The sequence below is a fragment of the Biomphalaria glabrata genome, chromosome 10, assembly GCF_947242115.1.
Source record: "Biomphalaria glabrata chromosome 10, xgBioGlab47.1, whole genome shotgun sequence".
Classification (NCBI taxonomy): domain Eukaryota; kingdom Metazoa; phylum Mollusca; class Gastropoda; family Planorbidae; genus Biomphalaria; species Biomphalaria glabrata.
The window spans coordinates 5,416,457-5,431,647 of NC_074720.1; the positions used below are offsets into that span (position 1 = coordinate 5,416,457).

Consider the following 15,191-nt stretch of genomic DNA (forward strand, 5'->3'; position numbering starts at 1 on the left):
AACCCACGAAATTATCTTTATCTGTACCATGCTCCAACCATACAACATAGGGCTAAACATATGTATTTAGAACTAGTTCTATAAATAACATCATGCTGATTCAAAAATGTAATGGCCGACAATTTATTTTACCTTTCTACATTAAGTAAAAAAAATTAACATTAATAAACTCTGTTATTAAAATGAAATGAAATTTATGAAATTTTTAATCAAATGTGTTGTCTTACAGCGCGAGTTTGTGTGCGAAATTTCGGGCCCATTGGGATAATAAACATTTGTAAAAATAACTGATTCAAATTCTATGTCTCATTTTAGATTGACGAACGTGTGAGTTAATAGCACGGATTGAGAACACGCAAAATATGGTACACATGATTTTGAAAAAAAAAAAAAAAGGCCAAGAACTGCACTTTTCCTTCCATAGCTCTCAATACTGCAAGATTTATGTTTTTCCTTTTATCTACATAAAACGAAATTAATTAATTAACACATATCAACTAATTGGTTAATTGATTCATGTATTGTCAACGACAATGAATAATTATGCAAATTTTCAACTTGACCTGAGAATGAGAAGTGAGAGAAAAAAACGAGTAAAAGAATCCTGACAGACAAACGGACGGACGGACGGAGTGAGTTAATTTAAAAAAAACAACAACTCCATACTGTGTCATTATTTAATAGGGCGAGTTTCTTCAAATCTGAAGGTTATGGAAAGAAACCGCACTGACCCACGTTAAACCTAAGCGAGCCAGGGGATGAGAACCACTGCATGGTATGACAATATGCTACCTTTAATCTCGAAAACGTCCTTGCAAAACTTGTTATCATCTGCAGAACTTGTATTGCGTCAGGCGTACAGAACATTGGGATTATATCCTGACACCGGTGCAAGTCTCGGTTTCAAGGCAAATAATTATTGTCCAACAAACTCTCAATTATTGCAAATTATTTGTTTCCCGAATTAATAACATAGATCAACCTGCGCATTCTGTAATTATGGTAGCTACATGTTTTCTCTGGGCCTCCAGTTCCTCAGCTTTAAAAAGAAAATACAGTATAAGATTCAAAGGCTTAAGAGAAACTTAAGTTACTGTATGTTAATGTTGCTTCTGTTGTCAATTTGTTCTGTCTGAAATAGAAAAAAACAGAAATGGAAAAGTTGTTTGAGTGCTGGGACAAGTCCCAAAAAGCCCGTGGAGTCTGGGAGCGCATGAGGCGCCCTGACCGCACTTCCCCGTGGTGGAGGCTGTCCAGGCCTGAGCAAGCTACTATAGCACAGTGCAGGACAGGCCACTGTCCTGTTGGCTCATATTTCTCGCGGCTATGGCCAAATTTTGATTCACGGTGCCCCCGCTACGGGGAAGAAGAGGAAACCGTGCCTCATATTCTGTTTGACTGCCCCAGACTTGCTGATCTCCGTCTCAACAGGTCTGGGAAACCCAAAATTCTCGACCTGTATGGCGACATTTATGCACTACTCAAGACAGCAGGGTTTCTGTCCAGGGCTTTTGCAAGAGAGGATTTGAGCCTCTCAAGCCCTCACTCTAATGGAGTTTAATGATGATGATGATGATGATGATGAAAGATTGGAGACAACAAACCAAGATTGTATTAGTTATAGAGTGCTCTGTCTTTGAATTTAAAATTCAACGGATAATTTTTCATTTAAATCTAAACCCAATAAAGAAAAATTATTACTTGTATCAAGTGAAGGAGCTAAAACTTAATGACCCCACTTCATTCAATCTCCCCCTCCCCATCAGTTTACCCCATTTTACCAGTCGTACCTTGTTTCGAGAGATTAGATAATAAATATTTGGGAAATTTTCCTTTTCAAAGTACATTGATTTTTTTTTCATACCAGAGTTTACATTTTAAAGTTTGTTATGAATAATAATAAAAATTATGTTTAAAGATCCGTTATCTCACTATCTGTTGGCCTCATTGTTTGGTCGGATCTGCACACACAGCAGTCCACCACTCCACGCAGGTGATATCCGATACAGTTAGGTATCAGTAGCTTCGCAGGTTCTGGCTTGTTTTAGCACAGTGTGCCACAATCTGGCTAAGGGTTACCAACTCATTGTTTAGTCGGATCTGCATACACAGCAGTTGCTCGCCTTTGACCCTTTTCCCGTCGGTGGTAACAGCTCCGCCGGACTCGTTATCTGAACAGCGTTAATGCCGGAAGTGGTAATAGTTTTAAGAGCATCATTACCTTAAAAGCTTCCAAAGGCACGCGTCTCAAATAGCCTCTGACAATAAAGCCAACTCAAAGCCTTCACAATCTACATATTTATTAGTTGTATATCAGTTCAGCACTTTACATTGGTTATTTTCATACCAGAGTTTACATTTTAAAGTTTGTTAGGAATAGTAATAAAAATTATGTTTAAAGATTCATTATCTCACTATCTGTTGGCCTCATTGTTTGGTCGGATCTGCACACACAGCAGTCCACCACTCCACGCAGGTGATACAGTTTGGTATCAGTAGCTTCGCAGGTTCTGGCTTGTTTTAGCACAGTGTGCCACAATCTGGTTAAGGGTTACCAAATCATTGTTTGGTCGGATCTGCACACACAGCAGTCCACCACTCCACGCAGCTGATATCCGATACAGTTTGGTATCAGTAGCGTCGCAGGTTCTGCCTGGTTTTAACAAAGTGTGCTACAATCTGGCTAAGGGTTACCAACTCCAGATTGTTCCTCGGGGTTGTTTTCCAAAGCTTTTCTAACTCGTTTAGGCGCCAATTGCCTGCCTTTGACCCTTTTCCTGTCGGTGGTAACACCTCCGCCGGACTCTGAATAGCGTTAATGCCGGAAGTGGTAATAGTTTTAACCGCACCATTACCTTAAATGCTTCCAATGGCACGCGTCTCAAATAGCCTCTGACAACAAGACCAACTCAAGGCCTTCACAATCTACATATTCATTAGTTGTATATCAGTTCAGCTCTTTAGGTCTCCGAAATCATATTGATAAAAAGATTTGAGAAACATTGTTACAAATGCAGGAACAAAGACAATTATCTTAAATTGTAAAATGTACTTACTTAGAAAGTGTGTACAAATTTTCATCACATAGGAGTCCCACGAATTTCTAAAAGCAATATCACTAAAAATACTGAGAAAAAAACACGTTTTTCCTCTTGTAAGAATACTCGCGTTCAGAAGAAATGAAATGTGTGACATGCGCAGATCTAAATTTTAAATTATCCTTAATCTCGAAAGGTAGCCTAGGAGATCTAGTTTTAGTGTTACATGTTAGCATCTCACTAGATGGCGCCACAGAATATAAAACATAATAAGAGACCTACTTCCATACCAAGACTTCTGTGACTAATTAAATGTATGCATTTTTTTTCCTTCTCAGAAACAAATTGCGCTCTTCAGCACAGCTGTTCCAATTTGAAGCACCGCGGCCTGCGACACCGACTATAATTGCTTAATTACCGACATATGTATATAATATATGACCAACTTTACAAGAAAGGGGAGCCCGTACTGATATTGCATAGTTAGACCATTAACCCTAACCTATTTTTGTACAAAAGGTTAAGAGGAAAAAAAAAGACGATCTCAGAAAGAAAGGGAGACAACTTGCAAATAAGACATCCTGCCTTTTTTTCGGGAACGATGCCCAGATCTATGCGGAAAATACACGAGGATGCGATCCTGGCACTAAAATATGCTCCGTGAAAATTATTTATAAAAGATCTACCAATTTATAAACGTGTTCAAAAGATAAAAAAACATAAACAGTAACAGATGGAACAGCAACACCGTATCATACATTCGACCCATGACATAATGTACCTCTAATTGACAATGAATTAAAAACACAAACTAGTTATTATTTTATCGGCGATACACATTAACAATATAATTCGTAGAAAGATCCTTAGAGATGTTTTTGATATCAGCGCCCAAGGTCCACTCTCCGTGAAGTTATGACTTGAATAGAGGTATTGGAATAAAATAATTTTTTGCTCTAAATTGGCGTAACAATATTCTTATTTCATTGGGTTGCTTGTAGATCTACAATAATTGTCAGGTTCGAGAACCTCTAGTCCACCCAAGCTTTTCCTTCCAACCTCTTTCTTCCACCCATGAAAACAATGTAAGCTCATAGTAAGAATTAAAAAAAAAATAAACAAGCAAATAATTGTTTTTAACAAAGTTTATGTAAGGTCATGTATCTCAATACTGCAGGGATTAGCTCCATTTTGTATATAAAATAAAATGAATTAATTACCACTAATTGATTAACTAATTGGTTGATTTTTTATTATTGATTCACGTATTGTCATCGACTGCGAATACTTAAGCGAAATTTCAACTTGGTCCGACTTGATCAACATGAAAAGGATCAAGATGCCTGTGTGTAGTCGCTGAATGAACTCTTTATGTTGTGTCTGTTCTGTATATGTGTATATTTCTGTTGTCTTTATATGAAAAAAAGAGTCCTTGTAATCTCAACACATTTCCATAAGGATCAATAAAGCTATTTAGTCTAGTCTTAGTCTAGTCTTAGTCTAGTCTTAGTCTAGTCTTAGTCTAGTCTTAGTCTAGTCTTAGTCTAGTCTTAGTCAAGTCTTAGTCTAGTCTTAGTCTAGTCTTAGTCTAGTCTTAGTCTAGTCTTAGTCTAGTCTTAGTCTAGTCTTAGTCTAGTCTTAGAATGGGAAGTGGGAGAACAAAAGTGGGTACAAAACATAAGGGGTATTGGTCCACAAATACAGCCACATCTTTCAGAAATTTATGATTTTTAAAAAAAAAATTTTTATCAATCAAATAAGAACATAAAACTAAAATGTTATTTAACCTTGGTTAGGCCAATAATAGAATATGCATCCTCTGTTTGGGACCCCTCAACTCAAGAAAACATTAAGAAACTGGAACAGACACAAAATAGAGCAGTGAGATTCGTAACAAACGAATATTCACATTTGACTAGAGTAACACCTTTAGTTAAATCACAAAAGTTTGAAAGCCTTCAGGACAGAAGACTCAAAAGTAAAGTAGCAATTATACATAAAACACTGAACCATAATCTTCAAATACAAAAACAAAATTTAATTAAATACTCAGAAAGACACAAAGATAAAGGCACATTCCTCATCCCATATGCTAGGACAAATGTGTACAAATACTCCTTCTTCTCTAGTGCTATTAGAGCATGGAATGGGTTGCCTGAGCTAGCCAGGAAAACCAGTTAATTGGCAGAATTTAAGTCATTCGTTAATATGCATGGCTGAATGCATGACGCGTAGGACGTAATCATCTTCTTTTTTGAAGTAACGTCTGTATTATATAAGATAAGATAACTGTTTGATTTCTTTTCCTCTTTCGATACGAAACAAAATAATTAATTACCAATAATTGATTTACTAATTGGTTGTCAGATACTATAAATCAATGTGGCTTCGTTACTTCTTATTTCTATTATTATTATTTTACAACTTTAATTGTCAAGCTCTATAAATAACAACTTGATCAGCCGAATGAACTGGTTATGTCACATTTAGTGATGAACTGACCTTGGCTAAATATAGAAATAATATTTTTTTATGAATTTGATATCGAGGCATTCCCAGTATAAAGTCGTCCGATTCGTTTCACTGTGTGCTAGTAGCAACCGTGAAATGGGCAGTAGGCCTAATTGGTTCTGAACAAACAAATGAATCATATGTCATTCCAAATGTACATCTTAAGTCATTGCACTGTGAGGAGTTGTAAAAAAGCTCCCACAACCTTGTCGCAATCCAGGCGCTGTTCCTCAAGGGGCCGTTACATAATAAATGGCGTGTCCCGCACGGTTAGCCTAGTATAGAAAAGGAAAATGGCGGGGGTCTGAGTGTAAGCGGCCTCTTGCCACGAGTCTGACCCACCCGCCAGACAGAACAGTGTACACTGTTCTCATTCAGGCCGGTTAGAGGGAGCTCTTGTTCACTTTTGTTGGCCTAGAGTTCCAAGAGACGAAGACTCAACTCTACCTGACAGTTTTAAGAAGAAGAAGTCATAGGCAGAGTAAACATCTTTCGGAAGTGTGTGAAAAGGTGGGCTGGGATAGGTGCAGTGTCTGCCTTAGACATAGGCAAACCAGGCGCAGCAGGGCTTCCAGTTGGTGAGGGCCTCAAACAGGAAAATTCTTTTCCTCGAATAAATTACGAAACCTGGATCAAATCGTAGACATCCAAGATCCATGTCTACAAACCGAGTTGTAAGTCTCTACTGTATCTCATGATTTATTCGTGAATATTAAATCTATTTATTAGACTAACCATGTTTGAACCTTGTTGCTTCCTATTGGTAAATAGGTCGAAACGTGATTCTGAGTCTGGTGCATTGCAAAAGAAGAGCAGAGATTGCAAAGAGGGGCTTAATTAGATTTCGTAACTCGTCAGCATTTGCTTGAAACAATTAAAATTGCGTTATTTTATTTAATGGTGTTTATATATATATATATATATATATATATATATATATATATATATATATATGTCTATTTTACTTTGGGGCCACCAAATTCACTTCGCCTAGGGCCTCCAATTACCTAAGGCCGGCCCTAGCCCGTGTAATAAGTTTTGCAATATGTTAAAATGTATATTTACCTTTAACAATCTCTCCTATTCAATATTTTACAAACGCAATTTTTGGAAAAAAACAAACAAACTTATTTTCATTGCTTTACACAAATCGGTAATGTATTTCTTGAAAACAAAAATAAAAGAAACAAAAATTGTTTGAATTCAGTACATTATAAGGAATATAAATCACAAAGATTTTGTTTGGTTTGTTGTGAAGGCCTTAGCAAGTTGCCGAAGCTAAAAGGATAAAAACAAAATATGACTGATTTCAGTATTATATTACCTTATAAATAAATACAACGTTACTTCAATAAAAAAATAAAAAGTAAATGATTTCGCCCTACGAGTGTCCCTAGGTTAAATTTGCCTAGAAGTCATTGGTTTTCGTGGCTGACTCAGGCAACCCATTCCATGTTCTAATAGCACAAGAGAAGAGGGGGTATTTGTTTAAATTGCAATAAAGAAGCTTATGAACAATTTTTAAAAAGTCCAATTTCCCTTACACTTATTTGTAATAGGCCTACTCTTTAGCACCTCAAGATTGTAAAAAAAAAAATCAAGAGAGAGAGAGAGAGAGTACACTTGGGTACAGTTTCGAAAAAGTAGCCTAGTCGATTTTTAACACAAAAAAAAGAGCCAATACTAATTATGTTAAAGCTACGGTGCTACCTATATAATAATATAAAACAATATTGACAGGGCTTTTTCCCTCATTGTCTTTGACTGTATGTATTTCATTTCGAAAACGGTTAAGTCCAGCTTACTTCATAGCTATTTAGATCTAAATCTAATCTAAATGCTGAGTTCTGCTGGCATCTGCGCTTGAATCAAATCTCGCACTTGGCCAAAACACAATTTTCTCTCTCTCTGGATTGTTTCCAGATTTTGGCCAGGTTTTTATATCATACCGGCCTAAAACTAGGTCACGTGTTATAAAGGGGACAAACACACACACACACAACATACACATTGAAATAACAAGGTGTCAATGTGGGTCACATGATATTTTTCTGGAATATTTGCACGGTGCCTGGCAGGTATATCGCTCAGTTGTTTTTTATTTTTTTAATGTGGTCAATCACGTGACTGGTTTATTTTTAAGACATGTTGCAAAAATAAAGGGAAATAATAACTGAGGTCGCAATCTAGCGTGTCTTTGTAGTGAATTAATTTTTAAAAGCATAATGGAAAGTCATAGTTTGTTGATTTGATTACAAGTTACAAGTTTTACATTCTCAATTATTTTCCAGCCAAATACACTTCAAGCAAGATGTTCTTTTCCATTGCCAGATACTTCCACAACTCTCCTAATATATAGACATACTTACTGACATATACTGACTCTTACTAAATCTTAATCTAAAACACATAGAATATTGTAATTAACAGCAGTGATGCCCAAAATACGGCCCGCGGGCTATTGCCGGCCCGGGACTTGCTTCAATTAGGCCCACCGAAACGTCGGCACAAAGTATAAAAATTCCCCCCCCCCCCCTTTTAAAAAAAATTGTCTGAAAACTGTATTTGTACCTATGTTAGGGCTCTCAGTTTTTCTCTGATGGATTGGTACCATGACCTAAATGACCTTTAACACTTTAATGTAAGATCTAACGTCTTCTGTTTGTGGAATACGATAATATAAACATATAAACGGCATTGTGAAACAAATATGGCGGCATTGATGGGAATATTTACGCACACAAAATAGAGACAAGAAAATGAGTCGGTGGTAAAGCTAGATCTAGCTACAATGTTGCTCACATTTTAAGTAGAGAAGTGAAGCCATTTTCCGATGGGTTGAAAAAAAAAAAAAAGATAAACTTTAATAATCCTTTTAATTAATGTAAGTACTAGACCCACGGGTTTCTCATAAAATTAGTTTCAAGTCAATTTCGTTTTTGTAGCTTTTCTATCGTGTGGCCCGCGACACGAGTGTCGGAAAAAAAAAATGACCCGCAAGTCGAATTAGTTTTGGGCATCACTGATCTACAGCATCCCAACAACTTCACCACGTATCATAATAAACTCGCTAAAAAATCTGTGGTTGGTTTGTTCATTTTTTTTGCTGAACCAGGGCCGGATTTACGTATGTGGATGCCCCTACAATTTTTTTGAAAGCATTAATAAAGATTCACTTATGAATGAAACTACTTCTATCTAAAACCATGCTATATTTTAGAAGAAAGAAAGAGAGTTTATCTCATTTTCCTTTGAAAGAAACATTTAATTAAATTAAAATGTTTCTTAAACTTAGAAACAGACTTTGTCTTTCTTACATTACATCGTAAGGTTTGTAACAATGAAAGAAAAACCACAGATTTGTTAAACATTACATTGAAGGGCAAAGAAAGAACTTTTAAAAATATAAATGTTTATATTTAGACTTTTAAAAGCGTACAAGAGTAGGCCACACAAAATATCCATGTTGCCATGTTTTCTGAATTAACTAGATCTAGTTATGAATTGTTTATTGCAGGGCTGGGCAACCTTTTTCTACCGAGGGCCGCATTAAAAAAAATTTGGGGACTGGCGGGCCACATATTTTTGTTTTTACTCCCGATTGAGGAATTGCAACAACAGTTAGCAATTTCCTGAACTAATTTTACGAATAATTTTTTAAATTTTGGTATTGTCTTTTTACATCACAACATTTCACCAGGAAAACCAGTGACTTGGCAGAATTTAAGTCATTGGTTAATATGCATGACTAAATGCATGACGCGTAGGACGTAATCATCTTCTTTTTTGAAGTAACGTCTGTATTATATAAGATAAGAAGATAAATGTTCAATTGTACTTAATGTGAAGCATTTAACTGTTTACGTCGGTGCATAATGTTCTGTAACTATAGAACTAGCTTACTAGTTGTTTTGTTCTTGCGACTGCTGTCAAATTACAGTCAGTGAGCATCGACCTGTTCTAACACTTTATAATTTTCAAAAATACGAAATAAAGCGTGTTCACAGATGAATTAGGTTCCGAATAATGTGAAAGCTTCGCAGCAAAGTTTTCTTAAGTATGTGAATATAGCTTCTGGCAGTCATGAAACTTCTGTGGAAGAAGTCACTGGAATTTCTCTTTCAGGTCATAATTTGCTTGGAGGTATGTCATCTAGAGCTAAACCAGCTTCTGCATTAAATGGTGAGCTAATGGTATTGAAAACTAGTTCCAAGTTCTTGAAGTCTTAAAATTTGCTTTCAAATTTCACAATGAAAGAATCCAAATAAGTCTTGTAATTTCATCCATTTCACTAGAAATAGTTTCACCTTTCAGCTATGGAAAATGATAAGACTCGCTGCCTCAAGAAGTGTAATAACTTTGTTTGATAAGATTTAAGATGCAGATACATTTCAATTGCAAACAAAACATTGAAATGTCTCCAATGCATAAAAAAACAAACATGAAGTCTTTCTTCAACTCTTTATTAGAAATATTAGTAACAAGGTCACAATCAATGTCCTTCAATGAACCTAACTATTTCTTCCTTGAGATTCCATATTCTTCTAGGCCATCGGATACTACTGAGTAACCGAACATCGGAATGTTTTGTTCCAAATCTTCAAGTACTTCTCGGAACTGCCAATCAAGGCCGGCAGATAATTGGAGACCCTTGGCAAAGTGAATTAGTTGGCATCAAATAAAATTTAAAAAAAACAGCGACAACAGTAAAATTATTCAATTTATTATAAACCTATTGTACTTCAACAATAACATTCATGACAAGTTTCGCTATTTCTTCTCTAAAATAAGAAGACAGCAGTACATGCAAGGCCCTCGCCAATTGGTGACCCTAAGCAGTTTGTCTATGCCTAAGGCTGGCCCTGTGCCAATAAAAAGATCATTGAGAAATCAATTCCAACAATATATTTGATATTCAATGCTTTCTTTGATTAAAAAGCCTGTTTTTCTTAGTCAATGCACGAGCTCCATTAATTGTTACACTTGCCATCTTGTACAAGCCGACCCAACACTTTCAACAAAGTTTTTCATAGAATTGAATAAATACTGGCTTGTGTTTGTCTTTGACTGAATGTTTCGAAATATTGCCATTAAGAATAATCTTCGTTTACTTTACACTTTTTAGAATGACGTATTAAGACAATGTTTCTTTAGCCTCTTCATGATAAGTGATAAGAATCAAAAGTTTCAATAATTTCTAGATCTATAGATATTTATTTACAATAATTTATTTAAATATATTTGCATTTTTATATGTGTAATGTGTGAGAACACATAATTTCTTAAGGCGTCGGCGGGCCGCATAAAACACTTTGGCGGGCCGCATGTGGCCCGCGGGTCGTAATTTGCCCACCCCTGGTTTATTGTGTTGCAATGGATGCAATGTGGCACACCTCTAAGGGCAATAACCCTGGTTTACAACACAAAATGCTGTCGTTACTTTGGTAAACATGTTGTAGATATTTAATAAAATTTCCCTTTTAATGGCTGCTGTTCTAATATTTAAATTTTTAAAGTGTTCTCAATGAAAACCATGAGTCAATCCAAATCTAGACAACTCAAGTATTTCTGTTTTCTCTATTCTTCAGTTCCGTGATCGTCTGCGTGGGACTGCACGTCACGCCTGAGTGCCTAAGAGGGACACTGGTTGTTGTTTATCAATAGCAGCTGACAATGGACCTCATTCACCAAGCGTAAACAAACACATTTAGCCACGTCGTAATATTGATAAAACAATGAAAAAATACGTATCACCTGACAGCCTTTATGGATTTCATAATTTGTATAGAATATATATAGAATCACGTGGCTAAATGTTGTTTGTTTACGATTGGTAAATGAGGTCCATTGACGGCCTCAAACGGCACGTGATATGGACAAACGTTCCAGATTTGATGTAACCCCATCCTTACCTCTCCCCACCCTTTCTGGACTCTTTTTTTTTTTTTTTTTGGTACTATTGGCCTTGTTACTACATACACTCAAGGGTTCTCCACCTTAACTTCTGAATCTGATACGTCCACCAGACCCTATGTAAAAGACGTTTGCTCTTTGGGGCAAACATCAAGCGTGTAGTCAAGGATAACGAGAAAATATGCCGTCAGGTCTTTAAGCTAGTTTTCAATCCAATATCATTGAGCATCGGCGTTCTTAATTCGTCGAAGAAAGAAAACTTTTGGGTCGAATTTGTCTAGCATCTCAACCAAGCCTAAAAACTGACCGTTGTTTGGCGTACAAAGTTTCTCTGTTCTCTCAGGGAATGCATTTTTTTTTTATTTTTTGTTTTTGCAATGTAGGCTACTGAGCAATCGCTATCATTTTTGCTAAGACTGCGCGCCAACGTAGTTTTTCTTTTCTACTTTTTAAAACATCAAATCATTCATTGCGCTACCTTTGAACATTCTCAGAGCTTAATCCAACCACGCTGACACATACTTATAAGTATGGATGGCTGCATGGCCGTGCGGTATGCGCGCTGGACTGTTGTTCGGTCGTCTCGAAGGTCCCGGGTTCATACCCTGCTCACCTGCCATCCCCAATCTTCATGCGAAAGATTTGAACTAGGAAGTAGATTATCTTCAACTCTGAAGGAACATCCGAAACATTTAATACATTTTACAAACATGTTAACGGGATTTACTGAAACCTAGAGCAGCTGAATTTTATTACCAAGTTTCCAGTCGCAGCAACCAATATAGCTCTCGTGCCAAACAACTTTAGTCTTTGGTATAAGAACAAAGTGTAATATATGAGCTACAGTGGTCCATTGAATTTGGAAGATCCGACTTTCTAATGACAAAAAAATACGTGCGTGTTTTTTGTTTCAACTGAACGAGTTTTCACACGGCCCAACCGACAGTATATGCACAGTAGCTTATTGGAAGGGGGGGGGGGAAGAATACATTATCTTTCTGGATGCTGATTGGCCAAAATATCTATACGAGCTAGGCCACAGTACAAAACAATGAATCCTACTCACGCACCCTCGTCCCTTTTTCTCTACGGCAGACTAAAGTAACACTATATTAACTGTATAAGTATAAGTGCCAATTCTTTCTATTCTGTAATGTGAGATAACAGTACTGTATGACTCTTTATTTACGAAATAAACGATTTTGATTGGTTCCGTACAGCAACGTGCTGTTAATTTTGTATGCCATGGTGAACTCTTAAACAATGATAACCGCGTAGAATGTTCAGGTCATAATATGCTGTCTTTGTCGCAAATGTTATTTCGAAACCAAAAATGTCATGTTAAGAGCTTACATGGTAATTGGTATCATATAGTCAAATAGATGCCAGGAAATATTGAGCAACAAGTCCTAGTTTATGAGAACTGGTCTGGTTTTCCATTTGAAGTTTTTTTTTGAGATATTGCATTTCTGAATCATGTTCGGGGGTTATGTCATCAGTACAAACTGTAGTAATAAAAAAGTCCAAACTACTTATCATTTTCACGCTAAACCTGTTAGGCTGTTGCACAGACTAAATACTCAAAATCTTTAGGTATAATAATCAATGAAAAATCACCAGACAGACACAAAGGTATAAAGGCACATTTCTTATTCCACATGCTAGGACAAACTTGTACAAGTGCTCCTTCTTCCCTAGTGCTATCAGAGTATGGTATGGGTTGCCTGCATCAGCCAGGAAAACCAACGACTTGGCAGATTCTAAGCTACTGATTAACACGTGTGACTAGATTGACATAGGAACGTAATTATCTTATCTTTTGAAGTAACGCCTTTAATTTATAAGATAAGATAACATTGGAGAATAATGGCATTGTTTTTTGGGGGTTTTTTTGCCTTTACAGCGCTGATTTCCTTCACAACGCTAATGTCTACGTTCAAGCATCAAATTATATATATTTAAAAAAAAACAACTGAATACCATCGTAGTTGCGAAAGTGCGATTTTATTTTTATCCCCTTGATATAAGTGTGATCTTCACACCCGCACCCACCGTTCAGGTCGAAGCTGGTATCAAACTATAATTTATAATATAAAGCCACCTAAATTCGACAATGAAAGTTTGAAACATGAGATAGGAGAATAGAGCTATAAAAAAAATAATCAAGGCTCTAAACGCATTAAATCCCATCTCCATGTATTAAAAAAAAAAAAAGCAAGCTGTTTCTTTACGATTGGTGAATGAGGCCCATTAACAGAAGACCTTATATATTGTCTGCCCTATAGATTGTAAGGTCTGAAATTGGAACTTGTACTTTTTTTTTATTTTACTACGACACGCATTAACCCATTTAAGTGCATTCTAGAAATAGTCATTGGTCGACATGTCCTTTGGGGGGGGGGGGGGGGGGGGAATAGTCCTCCGGTAATAATTTGCTTGTAAAATGTTTTACATGTTTCGGATGTTCCTTCAGAGTTGAAGATAGTTTACTTCCTAGTCCAAACCTCCCGCAGGACGACGGGGGATGGGAGCGGGCAGGGTTTGAACCCTCGACCGTCGATAAATCCGAACGACAGTCCAGCGCGCAAACCGCACGACCAGGCAGCCATCCTTGCTTTAACTCTTTCTCTCCTAATTGACGATGCCAACGTTGATTTGACCCCAATAAACTAAACTGATTTTCCCTCTTTCTCTCCTAATTGACGATGCCAACGTTGATTTGACTCCCATTAAACTAAACTGATTATTTTGGATTTATAAACTTTAATTTGTGTTGTGCAAAAAGAGCATGTATTTCCCTATAATTCGATACCAGATATCACATTTCCTGATATCAAACAAAAAAAGTGATTGAAGTTTAATCATAACAGGGTAGCGAAACACAAAGTGAGAAAAAATAATAATTGCATCGGAGCGTGGATTATAATTACGAAGAGAAAGAGTTAAAGCAATGAAGAAAGGAAAAGCTTACCTCTGCTCCGCTTTCGTTTATTCCGAAATTTGAAACAAAATTGTTTCGGCATGGTCATGATTGAATTAAATTGCTTACGGTAATAGAGTTAATTAATTACTGACGTCATCTAAAAGAATGAACCAACGGATTAGGTACAACATGTATTCAATTGTTATCTTACTTGTAAATATCAACACATGCGTCATCGGGTATGATGCAAGCTTACCACGTGTAAGCGATTATTAACACACAACAAAAATAACACACAACCCCACTGGGCTGATGGGGTTGACGCATTCCGTAGGCTAGTTCTGAGCTATCTAAATTTGTGTTGCTATTTTAATCGAGCTGGGGTTGGGGAGTTGAGGTGGAGAGCACATTGCAGAGCCTTGTGCGCCACAGGCTCCTCTGACACCCGGACAGTATCCCTCTTCCCAAAGAGCCAAATCCATTCTTCTAAGTGCGTCAGAATCCACCTAGCGTACTATTCGTCCACTTGTTATGACTAGCGTACAATTAACTCCCCCCCCCCTTTTTTAGCCTTCTTGGTTCTTGAGTGACCTAACAGCCTAGTAGCCAAGGCAAGGTAACGTTTACAAGCTGTGTGTACGTTGCGGGGCAGAGCGGGGGGGGGGGGGGGGGGTTAGGTCACTGACCCATTCAAGATCTGGTCACAATATCTAGATTAGAAGGCACAGTTGCGAGTGGTAACTATCTCGTAACGGTCTTTGCTAGTTCCTGAGTGTTTCATATTCTATCTAGTCCTATAACATTTT

At 36.9% G+C, this 15,191-nt stretch overlaps 1 protein-coding gene across 3 annotated transcripts in view; it reads right to left on the reverse strand.

Annotated features, from left to right (window-relative positions):
* Window positions 1–14,633, reverse strand: part of LOC106074130 (serine-rich adhesin for platelets-like) — a 28,235-nt gene extending 13,602 nt beyond the window's left edge. Inside the window, exon 1 of one of the 3 annotated variants that reach the window (XM_056043965.1) lies at window positions 14,434–14,633. In XM_056043965.1, the coding sequence (XP_055899940.1) occupies window positions 14,434–14,491 (58 nt within the window). In that variant the 5' untranslated portion in view covers window positions 14,492–14,633. The other 2 variants (XM_056043966.1, XM_056043964.1) reach the window with 2 other exon arrangements.
* Between the last annotated feature and the right edge of the window lie 558 nt (window positions 14,634–15,191).